The following is a 22839-nucleotide window of genomic DNA, read 5'->3' as shown; positions in this document are numbered from 1 at the left end:
CAGTGTTATGCTTTTCTTTTCTTATCCCGTTCGCGAGGAATCTCCACAACTTGGAGCCTCTCGCCCTTACACTTAAGATTCACAAAGAAATACGGAGTAAGGGAGAAACTAGCAACGCACACAAGACTCAAAATCAGAGCAACAGCACGCACACAAGTCGCAACACGAGCTCGCAACACAACTCAATGAGTTCACAACTCAACAAGAGCTCTAGATGCTATCACAATGAACCAAATGCGTGGAATCGATGTCTTGGTGCTTAGGAATGTTGTAGGAATGCTTGATGTGCTCCTCCATGCGCCTAGGGGTCCCTTTTATAGCCCCAAGGCAGCTAGGAGCCGTTGAGAGCAATCCAGGAAGGCTGATCTTGCCTTCTGTCGACTGGCGCACCGGACAGTCCGGTGTACACCGGACACTGTCCGGTGCCCGATTTCTTTCCTTAAACGGCGCAGCCGACCGTTGGCAGATGCGGGAGCCATTGGCGCACCGGACATGTCCTGTGCACACCGGACAGTCCGGTGCCCCCTTCCGACCGTTGGCTCGGCCACGTGTCCCGCGCAGATCGTGCGGCCGACCGTTGGCTCACCGGACAGTCCGGTGCACACCGGACAGTCCGGTGAATTTTAGCCGTACGTCGTCGGCGAATTCCCGAGAGCGGCCACTTCGCTCGAGCCAGCCTGGCGCACCGGACACTGTCCGGTGCACCACCGGACACTGACCGGTGCACCACCGGACAGTCCGGTGCCCCAGACCGAAACAGCCTCTTGGCTGTACACAGCCAACTCTTCTCTTTTCTTCTTCTTTCTGTTTCTGATACTTAGACAAGTATATTAGTACACAAAACCAATGTACTAAGACTTAGAAACATACCTTTGCTCTTGATTTGCACTTTGTTCATCCATGGGCATAGATTCACATTTAAGCACTTGTGTTGGCACTCAATCACCAAAATACTTAGAAATGGCCCAAGGGCACATTTCCCTTTCAATCTCCCCCTTTTTGGTGATTTATGCCAACACAACATAAAGCAACTAGAACAAGTGCAATATCACTTCAAATAAAAACTCAGGTTTATTTTGATTCACTTTGGCATATATGGATCATCCTTTGCCACCACTTGGTTTGTTTTTGCAAATCAAACTCAAAATCCTATATCTAAGTCAAATCCACTTGTAGAGACATAAAGAGAGGTTTTCCAAAGAAAATTGATTCAAGATTCCAAAAACTCCCCCTTTTTCCCATAATCAACACTTCTCCCCACAAGAGGCCAACTTTTGACAAAAGAGACAATGCAAGAGTTTTGACAAACCAAAAGCTCTATCCTACTATTTTCAAAGTTTCTCAAGTGGTAGCTGATCCATTTATTGCTTTGGCCTTTATTTTCTCCCCCTTTGGCATCAAGCACCAAAACGGGATCAATCTTGGCCCTTTGACCCCATTGCCTCACCAAAATCTCCAATTAAGAGCAAATAGGCAATAAGAGTTTAAAGATGATCTTGGAATAAGTTACCCTCTCATCGGAGTGCAGTGGAAGTCTTTCACGGTCCAAGTCCACCTTTCCCTTTCAAACCTTCTTTGAGACTAAAACAATCAAACTCAAACAAACGGTTAGTCTCAAAGGGTCAAGTTGTAACACATCTCCCCCTAAATACGTGCATCACTTTGCAACGGACTTGTGAGGTCCAGGGAGTGTTTGTACAACTTGAGCACCACAATAAACAACAAAATGCAGAATGAACATGATCAAAAGCATAAACATATGTATGCTACATTTCAATCCAAGTTCCGCGAATCTAAGATATTGAGCTCACTACGCAGCCTGCAAAAGGTCTTCTCATCTAGAGGCTTGGTAAAGATATCGGCTAGCTGGTTTTCGGTGCTAACATGAAACACTTCGATATCTCCCTTTTGCTGGTGGTCTCTCAAAAAGTGATGCCGGATGTCAATGTGCTTTGTGCAGCTGTGCTCAACAGGATTTTCCGCCATGCGGATAGCACTCTCATTATCACATAGGAGTGGGACTTTGCTCAGATTGTAGCCAAAGTCCCTGAGGGTTTGCCTCATCCAAAGTAGTTGCGCTCAACACTGTCCTGCGGCAACGTACTCGGCCTCAGCGGTGGATAGGGCAACGGAGGTTTGTTTCTTAGAGTTCCACGACACCAGGGACCTTCCTAAGAATTGGCACGTCCCTGATGTACTCTTCCTATTGACCTTACATCCAGCATAGTCGGAATCTGAGTATCCAACCAAGTCAAAGGTAGACCCCTTTGGATACCAGAGCCCGAAGCAAGGCGTAGCAACCAAATATCTAAGAATTCGCTTCACCGCCACTAAGTGACACTCCTTAGGATCAGATGAAATCTAGCACACATGCATACGCTAAGCATAATGTCCGGTCTACTAGCACATAAATAAAGTAAAGACCCTATCATTGACCGGTATGCTTTTTGATCAACGGACTTACCTCCTTTGTTGAGGTCAGTGTGTCCGTCGGTCCCCATCGGAGTCTTTGCGGGCTTGGCGTCCTTCATCCCAAACCGCTTTAGCAGATCTTGCGTGTACTTCGTTTGGGAGATGAAGGTGCCATCTTTGAGTTGCTTCACTTGGAACCCAAGGAAGTAGTTCAACTCGCCCATCATCGACATCTCGAATTTCTGCGTCATCACCCTGCTAAACTCTTCACAAGACTTTTGGTTAGTAGAACCAAATATTATGTCATCGACATAAATTTGGCACACAAAGAAATCACCATCACATGTCTTAGTAAAAAGAGTTGGATCGGCTTTCCCAACCTTGAAGGCATTTGCAATTAAAAAGTCTCTAAGGCATTCATACCATGCTCTTGGGGCTTGCTTAAGTCCATAGAGCGCCTTAGAGAGCTTACACACGTGGTCGGGGTACCGTTCATCCTCGAAGCCAGGGGGTTGCTCCACGTACACCTCCTCCTTGATTGGCCCGTTGAGGAAAGCGCTCTTCACATCCATTTGGAACAACCTGAAAGAATGGTGAGCGGCATATGCTAGCAAGATACGAATTGATTCTAGCCTAGCCACAGGAGCAAACGTCTCCTCAAAGTCCAAACCTGCGACTTGGGCATAACCTTTTGCCACAAGTCGAGCCTTGTTCCTCGTCACCACCTCGTGCTCGTCCTGTTTGTTGCGGAATACCCACTTGGTTCCCACAACGTTTTGCTTGGGACGAGGCACCAGTGTCCAAACTTCATTTCGCTTGAAGTTGTTGAGTTCCTCCTGCATGGCTAACACCCAGTCCGGATCTAGCAAGGCCTCTTCTACCCTGAAAGGCTCAATAGAAGAGACAAAGGAGTAATGCTCACAAAAATTAACTAATCGAGATCGAGTAGTTACTCCCTTGCTAATATCACCCAGAATTTGGTCGACGGGATGATCCCTTTGAATCATCGCTCGAACTTGGGTTGGAGGTGCCGGTTGTGCTTCTTCCTCCATCACATGATCATCTTGTGCTCCCCCTGGATCACACGCCTCCTTTTGATGAACCTGTTCATCGTCTTGAGTTGGGGGATGCACCGTTGTTGAGGAAGAAGGTTGATCTCGTTCATCTTGTTCCTGTGGCCGCACTTCTCCAATTACCATGGTTCGTATAGCGGCCATCGGAACATCTTCTTCATCTACATCATCACAATCAACAACTTGCTCTCTTGGAGAGCCATTAGTCTCATCAAATACAACGTCGCTAGAGACTTCAACCAAACCCGATGATTTGTTGAAGACTCTATACGCCTTTGTATTTGAGTCATAACCTAACAAAAACCCTTCTACAGCTTTGGGAGCAAACTTAGAATTTCTACCCTTCTTTACTAGAATGTAGCACTTGCTCCCAAATACACGAAAGTAAGATACATTGGGTTTGTTACCGGTTAGTAGCTCATACGAAGTCTTCTTGAGGAGGCGATGAAGTTAGACCCTGTTGATGGTGTGGCAAGCCGTGTTCACGGCTTCCGACCAGAAACACTCGGGGGTCTTGAATTCTCCAAGCATTGTCCTCGCCATATCAATTAGCGTCCTGTTCTTCCTCTCTACCACACCATTTTGCTGTGGTGTGTAGGGAGCGGAGAACTCATGCTTGATCCCTTCCTCCTCAAGGAACTCCTCCACTTGAAGATTCTTGAACTCGGACCCGTTGTCGCTCCTTATCTTCTTCACCTTGAGCTCAAACTCATTTTGAGCTCTCCTAAGGAAGCGCTTGAGGGTCCCTTGGGTTTCAGACTTATCCTGCAAAAAGAACACCCAAGTGAAGTGGGAAAAGTCATCGACAATAACTAGACCATACTTACTTCCCCCTATGCTGAGATAGGCGACGGGTCCGAAGAGGTCCATATGCAGCAGCTCCAGGGGTCTTGAAGTGGTCATCACATTCTTGCTGTGATGCGCTCCTCCCACCTGTTTACCTGCTTGACAAGGTGCACAAGGTCTATCTTTTTCGAATTGTACATTAGTCAAACCTATCACGTGTTCTCCCTTTAGAAGCTTGTGAAGGTTCTTCATCCCCACATGTGCTAAGCGGCGATGCCACAGCCAACCCATGCTAGTCTTAGCAATTAAGCATGCATCTAGACCGGCCTCTTCTTTTGCAAAATCAACTAAGTAAAGCTTGCCGTCTAATACACCCTTAAAAGCTAGTGAACCATCACTTCTTCTAAAGACAGACACATCTACATTTGTAAATAGACAGTTATATCCCATATTGCATAATTGACTAACAGATAACAAATTATATCCAAGAGACTCTACTAAAAACACATTAGAGATAGAGTGCTCATTAGAAATTGCAATTTTACCTAACCCTTTTACCTTGCCTTGATTCCCATCACCGAATATAATTGAATCTTGGGAATCCTTATTCTTGACGTAGGAGGTGAACATCTTCTTCTCCCCCGTCATATGGTTTGTGCATCCGCTGTCGATAATCCAGCTTGAACCCCCGGATGCATAAACCTGCAAGGCAAATTTAGGCTTGGGACTTAGGTACCCAACTCTTGTTGGGTCCTACAAGGTTAGTTACAATTTCCTTAGGGATCCAAATGCAAGTTTTATCACCCTTGCATTTTGCCCCTAACTTCCTAGCAATTACCTTTTTATCCTTTCTACAAATTGCAAACGAAGCATTCAAAGCATGATATATTGTAGAAGGTTCATTAACTTTCCTAGGAACATTAACAACATTTCTCCTAGGCATATTATGAACAACATTTCTCCTACCAACATTTCTATCATGCACATAGAAAGAACTAGAAGCAAACATGTCATGAGAATCATAAACATATGAATCAAAAACATTATAACTTCTATTTGCATTTCTAGTATGTCTCCTATCATGATACATAAAAGCATGGTTCTTTTTAGCACTACCAGCCATAGGGGCCTTCCCTTTCTCCTTGGCGGGAATGGGAGCCTTATGGCTTGTTAAGTTCTTGGCTTCCCTTTTGTAGCCAAGTCCATCCTTAATTGAGGGGTGTCTACCAATCATGTAGGCATCCCTTGCAAATTTTAGCTTGTCAAATTCATTCTTGCTAGTCTTAAGTTGGGCATTAAGACTAGCTAATTCATCATTTAATTTGGAAATTGAAACTAAATGATCACTACAAGCATCAATGGCAATATCTTTACACCTATTACAAGTTTCAACAATTTCTACACAAGAATTAGATTTACTCGCTACTTCTAGTTTAGCATTTAAATCATCATTAAAACTCTTTAACTTGGCAATAGTTTCATGACAAGAAGATAATTCACTAGAGAGCATTTCATTCCTCTTAATTTCTAGAGCAAGAGATTTCTGAGCTTCTACAAATTTATCATGTTCTTCATACAACAAATCCTCTTGCTTTTCTAAAAGTATATTCCTATCATTCAAGGCATCAATCAATTCATTAATTTTGTCTACCTTGGTTCTATCTAATCCCTTGAATAAGCATGAGTAATCTATCTCATCATCATCACTAGACTCATCCTCACTTGAAGAAGCATAAGTACTAGTATTATGAGTGCTTACTTTCTTCTCCCTTGCCATGAGACAAGTGTGTCGCTCGTTGGGGAAGAGGGATGACTTGTTGAAGGCAGTGGCGGCGAGTCCTTCATTGTCGGAGTCGGACGAAGAGCAGTCTGAATCCCACTCCTTGCCAAGATGAGCCTCGCCCTTTGCCTTCTTATAGTTCTTCTTTTTCTCCCTCTTGTTCCCTTGATCCTGATCACTATCATTGTCGGGACAGTTAGCAATAAAATGACCAAGCTTACCGCATTTGAAGCATGAGCGCTTCCCCTTGGCTTTGGTCTTGCTTGGCTGTCCCTTGCGACCTTTAAGCACCGTCTTGAATCTTTTGATGATGAGAGCCATCTCTTCATCATTAAGTCCGACCGCCTCAATCTGTGCCACCTTGCTAGGTAGCGCCTCCTTGCTTCGTGTTGCTTTGAGAGCAACGGGTTGCGGCTCGTTGATCGGACCATTCAAGGCATCGTCCACGTACCTTGCCTCCTTGATCATCATTCGCCCACTAACGAATTTCCCAAGAACTTCTTCGGGCGACATCTTGGTGTACTTGGAATTTTCACGTATATTGTTCACCAAATGAGGATCAAGAACGGTAAATGACCTTAGCATTAGGCGGACGACGTTGTGGTCCGTCCATCGCGTGCTCCCGTAGCTCCTTATTTTGTTGATAAGGGTCTTGAGCCGGTTGTATGTTTGCGTCGGCTCCTCCCCCCTTATCATCGCGAACCGTCCAAGTTCGCCTTCCACCAACTCCATTTTGGTGAGCAAGGTGACGTCGTTTCCCTCATGAGAGATCTTGAGGGTGTCCCAGATCTGCTTGGCATTGTCCAAGCCGCTCACCTTGTGATACTCGTCCCTGCACAAAGAGGCTAGCAATACAGTAGTAGCTTGTGCATTTCTATGAATCTGTTCATTAATAAACATAGGGCTATCCGAGCTATCAAATTTCATTCCACTTTCCACAATCTCCCAAATGCTTGGATGGAGAGAAAACAGGTGAGTACGCATTTTGTGGCTCCAAAATCCGTAATCCTCTCCATCAAAGTGAGGGGGCTTGCCAAGTGGAATGGGAAGCAATTGAGCATTTGAACTATGCGGGATGCGCGAATAATCGAAAGAAAAGTTTGAGTTAACCGTCTTTCGTCTATCGTAGTCGACGTCGTCCTTTTGGGAGGAGGAAGATTCGTCGCTGTCGTAGTAGACAATTTCCTTGATGCGCCTTGTCTTCTTCTTCCTCCCATCTTTTCTTTTGTGGCCCGAGCCCGAGTCGTTGGACTTGTCATCCCTTGGCTCGTTGACGAAGGACTCCTTTTCCTTGTCGTTGATCACCATCCCCTTGCCTTTAGGATCCATCTCTTCGGGCAGTTAGTCCCTTTCTTGAAGAGAACGGCTCTGATACCAATTGAGAGCACCTAGAGGGGGGGGGGGGTGAATAGGTGATCCTGTGAAACTTAAACTTATAGCCACAAAAACTTGTTAAGTGTTAGCACAATAATTGCCAAGTGGCTAGAGAGGAGTTTCAACAAAACACAATACCACAAGAGATCAAACACAGAGATGACACAGTGGTTTATCCCGTGGTTCGGCCAAGTACAAAACTTGCCTACTCCATGTTGTGGCGTCCCAACGGACGAGAGTTGCACTCAACTCCTCTCAAGTGATCCAATGATCAACTTGAATACCACAGTGTTATGCTTTTCTTTTCTTATCCCGTTCGCGAGGAATCTCCACAACTTGGAGCCTCTCGCCCTTACACTTAAGATTCACAAAGAAATACGGAGTAAGGGAGAAACTAGCAACGCACACAAGACTCAAAATCAGAGCAACAGCACGCACACAAGTCGCAACACGAGCTCGCAACACAACTCAATGAGTTCACAACTCAACAAGAGCTCTAGATGCTATCACAATGAACCAAATGCGTGGAATCGATGTCTTGGTGCTTAGGAATGTTGTAGGAATGCTTGATGTGGTCCTCCATGCGCCTAGGGGTCCCTTTTATAGCCCCAAGGCAGCTAGGAGCCGTTGAGAGCAATCCAGGAAGGCTGATCTTGCCTTCTGTCGACTGGCGCACCGGACAGTCCGGTGTACACCGGACACTGTCCGGTGCCCGATTTCTTTCCTTAAACGGCGCAGCTGACCGTTGGCAGATGCGGGAGCCGTTGGCGCACCGGACATGTCCGGTGCACACCGGACAGTCCGGTGCCCCCTTCCGATCGTTGGCTCGGCCACGTGTCCCGCGCAGATCGCGCGGCCGACCGTTGGCCCGGCCGACCGTTGGCTCACCGGACAGTCCGGTGCACACCGGACAGTCCGGTGAATTTTAGCCGTACGTCGTCGGTGAATTCCCGAGAGCGGCCACTTCGCTCGAGCCAGCCTGGCGCACCGGACACTGTCCGGTGCACCACCGGACAGTCTGGTGCCCCAGACCGAAACAGCCTCTTGGCTGTACACAGCCAACTCTTCTCTTTTCTTCTTCTTTCTGTTTATGATACTTAGACAAGTATATTAGTACACAAAACCAATGTACTAAGACTTAGAAACATACCTTTGCTCTTGATTTGCACTTTGTTCATCCATGGGTATAGATTCACATTTAAGCACTTGTGTTGGCACTCAATCACCAAAATACTTAGAAATGGCCCAAGGGCACATTTCCCTTTCAGGTCCTACAAGGTTAGTCACAATTGTCTTAGGGACCCAAATGCAAGTTTTGTCTCCCTTGCATTTTGCCCCTAATTTTCTAGCAACTATCTTCCTATCCTTTCTACAAATAGCAAAGGAAGCATTTAAAGCATGATATATTGTAGAAGGTTCATTAACTTTCCTAGGAACATTAACAACATTTCTCCTAGGCATATGAACAAAATATCTCCTAGACATATCTTTACCATGCATATAGGAAGAACTAGAAGCAAACATGGCATGAGAGTCAAAAGCATCATAAGCATTACAACTCTTATAAGACTGTCTTCTATCATGGTACATAAAAGCATGGTTCTTTTTAGCACTACTAGCCATAGGGGCCTTCCCTTTCTCCTTGGCGGGAATGGGAGACTTATGGCTTGTTAAGTTCTTGGCTTCCCTCTTGAAACCAAGTCCATCCTTAATTGAGGGGTGTCTACCAATTGTGTAGGCATCCCTTGCAAATTTTAACTTATCAAATTCGCTTTTGCTAGTCTTAAGTTGGGCATTAAGACTAGCTACTTCATCATTCAATTTAGAAATTGAAACTAGGTGTTCACTACAAGCATCAACATTAAAATCTTTACACCTAGTGCAAATTACAACATGTTCTACACAAGATGTTGATTTATTAGCTATTTCTAACTTAGCATTGAAGTCATCGTTTATGCTTTTTAAACTAGAAATAGAGTCATGGCATGTAGACAATTCACAAGAAAGCATTTCATTCCTCTTTATTTCTAAAGCAAGGGATTTTTGAGCTTCTACAAACTTATCATGTTCATCATATAAGAGATCCTCTTGCTTTTCTAGCAATCTATTCTTATCATTCAAAGCATCAATCAATTCATTTATTTTATCCACCTTGGTTCTATCTAGACCCTTGAATAAACATGAATAATCTATTTCATCATCATCACTAGACTCATCCTCACTTGAAGAAGCATAAGTACTAGTGTTACGAGCGCTTACCTTCTTTTCCCTTTCCATGAGGCAAGTGTGATGCTCGTTGGGGAAGAGGGGTGACTTGTTGAAGGCAGTGGCAGTGAGTCCTTCGTTGTCGGAGTCGGACGACGAACAATCCGAGTCCCACTCCTTGCCAAGATGTGCCTCGCCTTTTGCCTTCTTATAGTTCTTCTTCTTCTCCCTCTTGTTCCCTTGTTCCTGGTCACTATCATTGTCAGGACAGTTAGCAATAAAATGACCAACCATACCACATTTGAAGCATGAGCGATTCCCCTTTGTCTTGGTCTTGCTTGGCTGCCCCTTGCGACCCTTTAGCGCTGTCTTGAAGCGCTTGATGATGAGGGCCATCTCTTCATCATTGAGCCCGGCCGCCTCAACTTGTGCCACCTTGCTAGGTAGCGCCTCCTTGCTCCTCGTTGCTTTGAGAGCAATGGGTTGAGGCTCATGGATTGGACCGTTCAACGCGTCGTTGACATATCTCGCCTCCTTGATCATCATTCGCCCGCTTACAAATTTCCCAATAACTTCTTCGGGCGACATCTTGGTGTACCTAGTATTTTCACGGATATTGTTCACCAAATGTGGATCAAGTACAGTGAAGTAGGGGTGGGCGTTTGGGTTACCCAAAATTTTCGGGTCGGGTAATTCGGGTTTTTAAAATTTCGGGTTTTGAGAATCGATACCCGAAATTACAACGGGTTTTTCAATACCCGAAAATTCGGGTACCCGAAATTTCAGGTTCGGGTATTCCCGAACTACCCGAACTATTGTGTTGGCTTATAAAAACACATACACCCTATTAAATTAGTATAAAAATATAGTTTGAATAATGATATACATGGACATATAAAACACAAGCAATGTACAATTACAAGTTATGCACACTTACACTTAATTATAGATGTACAAATTAAGAATTAAGCATGTCATGAGTACATGACACATGAAAGTTCGGGTAATTCGGGTATTTCGGGTACCCGATTGTGATACCCGAATTACCCAGAATAATTTCGGGTTTTGCAAGTTGGTACCTGAAATTCTCGAACGAAATTCGGTTTCGGATATTTCGGGTTCGGATTCGGGTATTCCGGGTTCGGATTTCGGGTTATGGGTTTTTTGCCCAGCCCTACAGTGAAGGACCTTAGCATTAGACGAACGACGTCGTGGTCCGTCCATCGTGTGCTTCCGTAGCTCCTTATCTTGTTGATGAGGGTCTTGAGCCGATTGTATGTTTGAGTTGGCTCCTGTCCCCTGATCATTGCGAATCTTCCAAGCCCGCCCTCCACCAACTCCATTTTGGTGAGCAAGGTGACGTCGTTCCCCTCATGTGAGATCCTGAGGGTGTCCCAGATCTGCTTGGCATTGTCCAAGCCGCTCACCTTATGATACTCGTCCCTGCACAAAGAGGCTAACAACACAGTAGTAGCTTGTGCATTTCTATGAATATGTTCATTGATAAACATAGGACTATCCGAGCTATCAAATTTCATTCCACTTTCCACAATCTCCCATATGCTCGGATGGAGAGAGAACAGGTGACTACGCATTTTGTGGCTCCAAAATCCGTAGTCCTCTCCATCAAAGTGAGGAGGTTTGCCAAGTGGAATGGAGAGCAAATGAGCATTTGTACTTTGCGGAATATGAGAGTAATCAAAAGAAAAGTTCGAATTAACCGGTTTCCTTCTCTCGTAGTCGTTGTCGTCGTTGTCCTTTTGGGAAGAAGTGGACTCGTCGCTGTCGTCGTAGTAGACAATCTCCTTGATACGCCTTGTCTTCTTCTTCTTCCCATCCTTTCGTTTGTGGCCCGAGCCCGAGTCGGTAGGCTTGTCATCCTTCGGCTCGTTGACGAAGGACTCCTTCTCCTTATCATTGATCACGATTCCCTTCCCCTTAGGATCCATCTCTTTGGGCGGTTAGTCTCTTTCTTGAAGAGAACATCTCTGATACCAATTGAGAGCACCTAGAGGGGGGGGGGGGGGTGAATAGGTGATCCTGTAAAACTTGAACTTAATGCCACAAAAACTTGGTTAAGCGTTAGCACAGTATTGCCAAGTGGCTAGAGAAGAGTCTTGGCGAAACACAATAACCACAAGAGAATCAACACAGGTAGACACAGTGGTTTATCCCGTGGTTCGGCCAAGTACAACACTTGCCTACTTCCACGTTGTGGCGTCCCAACGGACGAGGGTTGCAATCAACCCTCTCAAGCGGTCCAAAGACCCACTTGAATACCACGATGTTTGCTTTTCTTTTCTATATCCCATTCGCGAGGAATCTCCACAACTTGGAGTCTCTCGCCCTTACAAAGATGTTCACAAAGAAGCACGGAGTAAGGGAGGGATTAGCAACTCACACAAGACACAAAGATCACAGCAAATACGCACACACAAGACCCAGACTTAAGCTCAAAAGACTAGCACACTAGAATGGAGCTCAAATCACTAGAATGTCGAACAAGTGCACCACCGGACAGAGCTGGCTTTGGCTGAAACAAAGCTATCTCTCTCCAATTTGTTTTCTCTTGTTTCCAGCACTTAGACACAATACATTAGTCTCTAAAACAATGTACTAAGTCTGAGAAACATACCTTTATACTTGATTTGTACTTTGTCCACCATTTGACACTTAGGCACTTGTGTTGGACACTTAAATCACCAAAACACTTAGAAATGGCCCAAGGGCACATTTCCCTTTCACTTACTCATCTCTCTCGTCATCTATACTTTACGGTGCACATCATCATCATATGTTCATGTAGGAGAGAATAATACATTTTTTATGTGGATTCTGATTCCTCGGTACATACGAGAGTTGGAAACCTAGAACGAGAAGATGCGAATGTGATGCTGCATGTCTGCTAGCTAGACCTCATCTTGGAACAAGCACTGATCAAACGCCTCCACCTGAGCGACTGGGAATTACTAATGAAGAATCAGGTGTGTACACCGACAAGTTTATATTCATATAATTTCCTTTTATTTTTCATAGTATTGTTCTTCCCTGTTGTTTTCAGTTTGATGTAATCCATGGATTCAGTACCAACAAAATCATTGGAGTACCTCTGTTTTATCAGTAACGAGTGAATATGGAAATTCACAACGATTATATGGTGAACTCGTGTTTCTTTTTCTAATGCAAGGAAAACTGTAAGGTCTTTATTTTTCCCTTGTCAGTATTTACGAACAAACAACCATTACAAACGAATATAAAAATGTATTGTTTTGTTCTACAAATGCTTACCGACAGTTTGAACAATGAAGATCAATGTGTTTTGTATTATTCTTTGAAATTGTTTCTGTTACTGATTAGTTAATGTCTATAATACTTTGATGGTTATGTCTTCATCCATATTAATTTGTTTGATATTATTGAATACGAATGAATTAATACTATTTCTAATAAGACTCGATTACCTAATGCATGTTTATTAATACTTTTAAGCTTAATAATTTAATCCCAACTACACGTATGGGTTTTCTGTTGGAAAACTAAAAATAAAATAAAATGAGTGGTAGTTACGAGGAAATGTATATTTTATTGGGATGGTCCTACGGAGGGCGAATATATAAGGAGAGCGATATTGCTGATGTGGCACGAAAGTGGGATATAGAGGGCGGAATTTAGGGAGGGCACTCAAGACAATCTAAGGCTATCTACAGCAACATCCTCTAAATTTCATCCCATAAATAAATATTTTCAGTCCTTTATAGTTCTCTCTAAAATATTTTATCCTCTACATTTTTAACATCTCTAGCAGCGTCCTCTAAATTACATCCTCTATATCAACAGAATCAATGTTTTGGGCCATAAATGGGTCGTTGTGGGTTTGCTCGTCGTTGACCTACCATATTTCTTCTCACCAAATAGTAGGTAGCCCCAGTCTTGGATCATATCCTCCTCTGCACATGGTCGTCGAACCCTTCCCTAATCTGCGCCCATGGCTAGCAACGCCCCTCCCGGATTCGTGTCTGCTCTGTTCTTGCCCCATCCTAGATGTGAATCGCGTGGCCATCATCACTCAGTCCTAGCTCTGAGCCCGTGGCCAGCGTCGCCTCCATCGAGCTCAACATTCTTCACCGGATGTGGTTGCGTCGTGTGATGGAGGTCGACATCACCGTGCTTGGAGACGTCACGGGCAATGCCACCTCCATTTCTGCACTCGATCTCCGACTCCCAAGTATCTGCTCGATCTCCTCTCTTTCCTCGCTCTAGCCCTTCTTTTACAACTTTTTGGTGTCGTCAGCGTTGCGGCTGAACCAAGTTGCTCCACATCAGCAGTGTTGTTGCTTTGACCTCCAGAAGCTTCCAAGGCAGCGCAGGAGAGAACAGGAGGAGGCGGCGCGCGTGTGAACAGTTGATAGCGAGCGGTCGCCACTCCGCCAAATGTTGCAAACCAGGAATGCATGCTATATTTTAGCAGAAGTTTTAGCGTTTCTTGTTGGAGCTATACTAGACATGTAAAACCTCTATATTTAGGGTACATGATGTTTATAGTCACTTGTTGGAGACAACCTAAGGCTACCTGCAGCGGTACTGCGAGGTGTCCCCACCACTTCTTTAGCGGCTACAGGAGCACGCTACACGCCACAACGGTGCCCCATATGGTGCATGTCAAATCGCGGTAGGCTTCTCTCTCTCCCTCCAGATGAAGTTGGGCTCTACCAAGCGGTCGCCAACTTCGCTCTGTCTCCCGCGTTCATGTCGAGGTTGGCAACGAATGTATTCGGGCAACGCTCGAGGCGACGATAGTCTCCCCCACCGCTCGGACCTTCCAAGGAGTTCCTGGAGCATAGTGTCTTCATCCCACATCACTATTGTCATCCTAGATCCTCACTAGCTTCCGCTTCTTCCCTCAGTCACCCTCGGCACGTAATGACGGCGACGCTGATACTTGGGCGCTCAGCAATGGCAGGGCAGTCCTAGACTCCACGTATGCCTCAGTGGCTCTCCCACACTTGTCTTGCCAACCGCCTCACGCCTTTGCCTCTGGTCATCCGCACATCGGCCGACGACTCTACGTGTCGTCCTCCTGCTCCCCTCCTCCCACTGGTGGACCATCAACCGCGCCCGGCTCTAGCGTCTGCACTATGCGCCACATGCAATCGTTGGGTAGCAGAAGCTAGCAGCCCGCTTTGAATGACCTAGATCATATGAAGAAGATGCCCCAGATGCTACTCGACTACAAGGTTTATGTTTCTCAGGTGACTAAATACATGATGTGCTGATGTTAGCGATTCTTGTGTGGAAGTGAAATCTTGCCAATTTGAAGCGAGTATGGTTTAGGTGTATTTTTACTGGATTTAGGGTGAAGGTTAGTTTGTATTCTTTTTTATTCTGCAAATACACATTGACAACCTAATGACTTTCTATTGTTTTAATATCCAACCAATAAACGTTATGTCGAAGAAAACTTTTTTAATCTGTTATGATATGTATCATATTTGTGACCTCTTGTTTCCATTTCCCCTTGGATTCTTATAACACACATTTAGATATAAATTATCATGGTATTATATGTTTCCGTTGGAACGCACGGACACTTACCTAGTTATTTGTGAAAAATAAAGCAGGGCAACCTATCTTTCTAAAAAAGAAACGAATGAAAAGAGTGCTCACAAACAAATATGGCCCACTGTCATTGGGACAGTATCAGCATTGTTCACCTTGGCCGTCCAGATACCATCGGGCAGTCAAGAACAGATGAACGGTGATAGTTGTGATTCCCAGTAGGAACCCTCTTATCCGTTCTCGTCTCCTGTCCCGGACTCCCGGGACCGGGGAGGCCGGGATCGAGAAGGGCAACGAGCGCGTCCCGTGCTCGCCGCTCCTCGCCGATGGCGTCCTCCACTCTGCCAGCCTACCCCTTCCGTATGTCTCTTCCCGGACTACGAGCCCCGGACCCTGCTAAGGTTAAGCACGTATCCGTTCGAGCCCCCGCTCGCCGTCTTCCCGTTGCAGCCTCCGCGGCACCATCAGGCGCCGCGGCGGCGGCGGCGAGGGAGCGCAGGCGTTTCCTGGAGAGCTACGGGCTCAACCCAAACGACTTCGAGGAAGATGCAGAGGAGAATCCGAGGGTCTACTCCAATTATTCTGAACTTATTCGTAATGATTGTCGCTGCGAATTGGTGTGATTTTGAGTGGTATGCTTTCTCTTTTCATTTTTTGCAGGAAGAGAGAAAGGACAGGCGGAGACGTCGGCAGTCGGGGAGAGGGGAGCAAACTGCGGAAGCGGCAGTGACTCCAGCGAAGGTGGAGGAGCCTCGGGAGACTCACAAAATGCTCCAGGTTTGGGCAGAAACTGTTCCTTTGTTTTGGGTCGTGCACTGTCAGCAGTTGTATCAATCAGTACTTCAGAATCACACAAGAATATGATTCAATTTGTTGAACTGTGTGCTAAGTTGGACTTGCATTTCTGCCGCAACCATTTGCATGCAGCGTCCGTTGATTCATTAACATGCAAGGGGCTTCGCTTTTAGACCCAAAACTGAAGCTCAGTGCGTAGAGCATGTAGTTTTGAGTCCCCTATTTGTTTAAATAGTACTTGTGGATTAAGGTAGTTCGTTTGCCTATTTGTTATATCCATTTGTACGCAACCTGCACTAATTCATCTAGTTGGAAGGGGTTTTGCTTTTGGACCTGATACATCTGAAGATCAGCGTGTATTTGTTGTAGTTCAGTGTCCCACAAGAGCTATGTAATTGATCACTTGTTTGTTTTAATGGTGCTAGCGACCTGGATTAAGCTTTAGAGAAATCTTAAAGCTGTTTCATGTGTATGCTACGGTTTGATTGATAGACTGTGGGTAAATGGTAATATTGATTAGTATCTCTTTATTTCACTAGCATATGTTGCTCCTTTCTTTAAGAAAATAATACTAGCATATTTGATCTGGTAACAGTGATGCACCTTTGCACCTATCATATTTAAGCCAGTAAAGCCATACAAAATGTTGAGCTTGATGCAGACATGTATTGGCCTGTACACTTATATTATATTTATGTATGTGGCTGAAGAAAGCAGTTTCTCTCCCATCTCATTCTGTGAATTGTGTACAAAGTTGCGGCTTCTGAGAAAAAGGTTCTTGTTTCAGTTTTCTTTTTCAACAAACTTGAAATGATTTTCCAAATAAAAAAGATCTGTTTGTTGCTCGGTGCTACTTATATGCATGCATATCTAACAGTAACCTGTAACGCCAGATTTGTGGGGCAACATTTTTATTGTCTAAAGAAGTAAACAGGTTTATGTGCTGGAATCATTTTTTAATTGTGAGATTTGGTGCATATACTTTCCACACAAAAAAAAAAACGTCACTGGTTTACATGATTTTCTAAGAATTATAACTAGCATAGAGGCTAAGTGGTTATTTTGAAACGAGCTACTTTTGGGTACTCAAAGTCTCTATGTTTCTTTCAGGTGCTAGGTGGAAAAGTCCGCAGAAGGAAATTACTTTCACCCAAAGATAGGAATGTCCGTCCAATGATGGAAGTTGTCCGAGGAGCAGCCTTTGACATTTTACAGGTATCCATCTATCGGTTGATGCCACTTTAATCATTGTTCCCCTTTTGATTTACTCATAGACCTTCCTTGATTCATGACCATACCTTGCAGTCAGCTGGTGGTTCTCCTGCTTCACTCAGACCGGGTCGGTGGCTAGACTTGTATAGTGGTACTGGATCCGTTGGAATTGAAGCTATGAGCCGAGGATGTTCAGAGGTTGTCCAAAAATTCATACTGAAACTTCAGTCATGATAGTCTAGACATGAATGCAGATAATCCCTCAAAACACCCATTCATCTAATTACCTTTTATTTTTTTATCACAATTCAAATAAGCTCATTGTTGACAAATTACTCATGATGTTTTTATATATCCAAGTAAGGACTACTGCATACTTGCAAACTTTTCATCATTCGTGCCCACAAGCACATCAAGTGCAGTGTATTTTTATGTTCAATTTCCATGATGATCTTTTCAAGGGTTGACTGAGCTAGGTGTGGGTAGGCAGAAGTCTTCTTCTTTTTTCCCATGATTGTCGCATGATGATCTATTTTAGGAAATGGGCTTAGTCTTCTGCAGTAGTAACTCCGACAACCTCCACCACTTAGGTTTGAGTCCTCATCCACTTGAATTTTTGACACTTATTCTTCTTATTTACAGTGACACCTAGTTCCTCCTAGGATGGTTGATTTATTTTTGTCTAGTCTTATAGCTATCAGATTGATTTCAAATGCTGACAAATGAAAAGTGTATAAGACCTTCATGAAGCTGCTAATTCTGAAATTGGATTTGGCGATTGATGTGAACTAGAAGTAATGCAATATAATCATTGATTTCTTTGTCTTTTTTTTTTCAAGGCACATTTCGTTGAGATGGATCCTTGGGTCATCTCTGAGGTCCTCAAACCAAATCTGGAGTGTACTGGATTTATTGACGTGTCACAGATACATATGCTCCGCGTTGAAAAATTCTTGGCCAATGCCGAAAAATCTCATGGTACGAATCTTCTTAGGAAACACATATGACTATTGCAGTATGGCCAATGAGATCAGCAGACAGCTGTGAGTGAATAACAATAAGATTCTATGATCAAATATCGTACAAAAACTAATATACTAATATAACAATCAGATTGATATTTGATGTGAAAACTGCAGTTTATGTAAACTTGGTGTTTTGGATTATTTAACAGATTTTTTCTCTTCCCTAACACTGTGTTTATATCTCTCAGGTAAATATCCTTCATTCGATTATATCAGTGTAACACCACCATATCTGGAGGTCAACTATAGCACACTGCTCGCCCAACTTGCAAGGTCACCATTGGTTGGAAAAGACTGCTTCATCGTGAGTTCCTCATGCTATGTAAACCAAACTGCTTTCCCCTATGCGCATTTCTGACTCCATCGTCTATGCTATTAGCTAGTTGAGTACCCGCTGAAAACAGACATGGCTGAATCATGCGGAAACCTTGTACAGGTGGGTTTGCCTTCTGCCTTGGTACGATGTAATGCTAAGCATGGATCCTGTGGTGCTTAGCCCTCCCCTCTTGATGATTGTTGCAGTCGTCGCTCACTTATTACCAAATGCTGCAGATAGCTGACAGGAGGTTTGGTAGGACCAACTTGCTGATATATGGGCCAACTTGGTCAGAGAAAAAGAAGAAAAGATGATTTCTGAAGGGGGGGTTCAGGCAAGGTTTGCATGCAGGGTATACTGTCTTGTTTTCTTGGTGCATGTTTTAGGCATTTTTTTTTTGCAGTAACACTGACCTTTTACGCACATTTGTTACCTTAATCCTTCACAATCTCTATGCAGGTGTCATGATAATCACGGTTGGGAATGGTTAAGGTTTCAAGATTTGCACAGGGGATATTTGGCCTAGTGTAAGGCATAAGAAGGTGGTTGATCTTGGTTCACTGGGCCTATACCTGAATAACTTGCACAGCACAGAGAGCTCGCATTTCGCTTTCCTTTGTGGTCAGAGATCCACATCCGACAAGAGGGGGGGGGGGGGGGGGGGGTGAACAAAGGTCCTCTACCTTCCAAACATCAGTATCGAATCCACAGTTCATGCACACCTTGGGGAAAAAAAGAGATCCGTGCTCTACGTTGCAATTCTAATTGATATCCTGCCAAGTATTCTTCGAGAGGTCCATTCAAAAAAAAAGTATTCTTCGAGGCTTGTGCACTTCTGTCACTCTTTTGTGTAGCCCGTGTTTAACTTCTGGGCGGTATGGTATCAAGAGTACCCAGATGTATCCGTCGCTGGTCTGAACACTAATTTAACGCACTCATTCGCAGTATGGCAATGATGTGGCCAACTAACGGTCCCTTTCACCTTTTGGTATTTTTACAACAGCCTTGCGCTTCAGCCTTCAGCTTCAATGATATATATGGTATGGCTGGCAGGATAAAGACACGCAAACGTGCATGCGCGGGTGCAGGTGCAGTGAACCGAAAACAAGCAATCTCCTGACCCTTCCTTGCATTTCACGGTACGAGTCCGGCTGGCTGTCCCGGCGTCTGTATATTTTATAGTCGAAATCTTACCCGTCCATTTGCAGCAACGTGACATTCCACGTTGGCGTTTCGTTCGTCAATTCGTGATTCAGATTCGGTGAGGCTAGGGAACCGGTTCCCTGCATTTCTGTCGACTGGGGGTGACCGGGGTGCTGCATATCGTCGTCCGGGTCCGGGTCCTGCGCATCCACGGATCCACCCAGCTAGTCCCTGCGGGCTGCGGATCAGTTGGCTACTAGCTAGAGATGTCCAAATGGGCCGTGCCCGTCGGGCGGCCCGTGGCACGGCACGATTTTGGCCCGTCACGAACATGGCACGGCCCGGTGGTTGACGGGCTTGGGCCGCTGCCGTGGCACGCCGTGCCGGCCCGAGCACGGCCCGGTTTTTTTATTTTATTTTTCAGTGCATTTATTTGTATATTAGAAGCAACTTTAATAGTTTAGACACAAAATAAGTTTGGTTTAGTTGGCTAGAGTGGTGTAGCTATGCATTTTAAACCCTCCAACCAAGGTTCAAATCCTAGCAAAGCTTATTTTTTAGTCTTTTTTTATTTATTTTTCTTCCCACCCGGTCAAAGCACGGCGGGCCTTAACGGGCTGCGGGCCGGCCCGGCACGGCACGGCTATGTGCGGGCCGTGCTTGGGCCTAGGGTGTGACACGGTGGCCCAGCCCGGCACGGCCCGTCAACCTAACGGGCCGAAACGTGCCGGGCCGGCACGGCCCGCCCGTTTGGACATCTCTGCTACTAGCCTAGTTCTTCTTCCTGGCAGGCTGAAGCTGCCGTGCCGGGACGCAAATGGTTTTCGGGCTAGCTAATCTCCCAGGACCTTGACACGTATCCCTGCTTAGTACTGCACATGTAGACATGCATGTAGCCTGGCATGGTGGCGTTGGCGTGGCAACTCGTTTCTCATTTTCACTGAATGCTATGCTAAGCTATATACTAGTAGTAGTAGTACCTCGGCTGAGCACAGGAACACTCGTCCCTGGCTTTTCTCCCGGTGATCCGGTCCCTCCGTTCTATCATCGGCAGCCTCCCTTTCGGTGAGAAAAATGGTCGCGGTGGAGCAGGGCTCTCTCGGCTCTCTGTCCCCCTCCCTCTCTCTCTTGTCCGGCGAATCTGCTTGGGGTTCAGTGCAGAAGCCACTTCTCACCGCCGTCCGCCGAGCAGGCTGGCAACGCTGCAACGGCCACAGGGTGACAGAGCTACTACTAGTAGTAGTAGCACGAACGAACGAGAGCGGATCCAGCCGTGCGCAGCCAATCAACCACGTGGTCGTCCGACGACACGCGTCTGGACCCGCACGCAAATGCAGGCGGGCCCGCCACGGAATCCCGCCACCGACAGCAGTCCACCGACAGCTCGCCCAGATCTCGTTGTCTACTACTATTATCCTCCCGCGCCACAGCACTAGGCATGACAACCCTTTTGTTTTTTTTTTGGTTTGCCGCCGCAGCTGCTTGGTGTCGCTGGCCGTCCACCCAGAGACGGAGGCGCGTTAGTTAACGTAACCCCCATCTTTGTGACGACTGACAGCGGACCAATCAATTAAGGTGCGCAGGCTCTCGTCCACGCCAGCCAAATAATGAAGTACTACCTCACTAGTTTATTTTATTTAAACTAAACTTACTATGATAAATAAAAAATAACGGAAGGAGCTAACAGCCACGAGGCAGTGCACTGCACGCATCGGCATCTCGTCGCCTGTCACCGCAGCAAAACCTTTTTCACAGGACAAAGTGACTTCTCTCACACTACTACTACTACTAGCAGTGCTATATCCATGACCATGACCATGGCGAGCAGCCGAGCACATTTCTCCTGGTTAAATAAAAGGCCATAAAGTATGTGACTACGCTCTAGCTACGCATCTTAAAAGAGCCACTAGATATTTGTCAAAGTTGGCTCTCGTAGCCTTAGCTGGGCAGCTTATAGATAGGAATCTCGTTTTAGTTTAATACTGTATACATGTATCTAAGCAGATAATGTGCCGGGGGTGAAATCAAGAAACGGTGGGCGTTGGTTATTAAAAGAAAGAAGAAGAAGAAGAAGAAGAAAAGGCGTCTTCACTAGATCTTCGTGTGCCGACTGGTGTCTTGTCTGCCTCACCCATAACGCAACGCAGCAGATCTTGATAAACAAGTCGCTTCGGAGTAACGTCATTTATGTTGGACTGCTGCATGTGGATCTATAAAGACAAAAAAAAAACAATGTAGAAATAGTAAAAGACGGTACGATTTAAAACTAACCGAACATGCAACCACAAAAAAGGGCTAATCAATAAATAAAATGGTTTCGTAAGGTGGTTAGTGGTAGAGTACCAGTAGTGCCGCTAACCGCGTCGTACGCGCTCGAGCCTTTGAGTAACTGTTGTTGCTTTGCAAAGCAAAAAGGAACCCCAAAAAAAAAAAAGAAAAACAGATGGCAACAGGTAAATGCCGTCGCTTAATTTCGTGCATTATTGGCCCCAATCTATCGTTGTACACGGTACACCTTTCACGAGGCGCGTAGTACAAACAATGAAACCCCTCGGCCAGAGGACTGCGGTTTCTCTTGCACGCTGTGAATTGCTTTGCAGCTATAGCGCGTTTCCAAACAGTACAGGCAGCGTGCGAGACCTGAACAACAAACATGCGCTCGGCGAGTGTGGCCGTGTGTCCAACAAGGAGCTCTAAAGGGTCCTGTACCCTAAATTTAGAAGATGAGGACGTTCTCTACTCCCTCCAGCAATGTCCTTTAAACGGTTCTTTAAATTTAGAGGCCGCTGCTGGATCCTCTATATATAAAGTTTCTCTAAATGGTTCTCTATCTATTTGAATACTTTAAACAACTGGTTTAATAAAACTAAAATATGTAAAATACATTTGAGAGTGACAAATACGTATGTACAAAAATTAAAAAAATAAAAAATGTCTTTAATATAAGTATTTACATATAGAGGACGTTGTTAGAGAGGAAGTAGATATAAGGGATAAATTTTTTTAGAAAACACTATAAAAGACGGATGTAAAGGTATATATAGAGGATATTGCTGGAGACAGTTTGTCGTACCCTAGCCAGCCGCTAAAACGTAAGGAGTCCATAGTGTGAGGACCACCACGGCCCTATGCCCCCTACGAGCCTTTATGGTTCCGGATAAG

General features: G+C 45.1%; 1 protein-coding gene across 5 annotated transcripts; it reads left to right on the top strand.

Annotated features, from left to right (window-relative positions):
- The first annotated feature begins 15367 nt into the window (after positions 1–15367).
- LOC100382446 (uncharacterized) lies at positions 15368–19549 on the top strand. Of its 5 annotated transcripts, none has more exons than XM_008645788.4 (9): positions 15368–15752; positions 15847–15963; positions 17092–17196; positions 17287–17391; positions 18033–18171; positions 18407–18522; positions 18655–18675; positions 18771–18886; positions 18994–19549. In XM_008645788.4, the coding sequence occupies exons 1-8, from the start codon at positions 15513–15515 to the stop codon at positions 18846–18848; spliced, it is 921 nt and encodes a 306-aa protein (XP_008644010.1). In that variant the 5' UTR covers positions 15368–15512; the 3' UTR covers positions 18849–18886; positions 18994–19549. The 5 variants fall into 5 exon arrangements, with proteins under 5 accessions (XP_008644010.1, XP_008644008.1, XP_008644007.1 ...); XM_008645786.4 differs by having other exon boundaries at positions 18598–18675; positions 18771–18873; XM_008645785.3 differs by having other exon boundaries at positions 18598–18675.
- Positions 19550–22839: the final 3290 nt, after the last annotated feature.

This window comes from Zea mays, chromosome 5, assembly GCF_902167145.1.
Source record: "Zea mays cultivar B73 chromosome 5, Zm-B73-REFERENCE-NAM-5.0, whole genome shotgun sequence".
Lineage (NCBI taxonomy): Eukaryota > Viridiplantae > Streptophyta > Magnoliopsida > Poales > Poaceae > Zea > Zea mays.
This window is presented reverse-complemented; position numbering and strand designations above follow the sequence as displayed.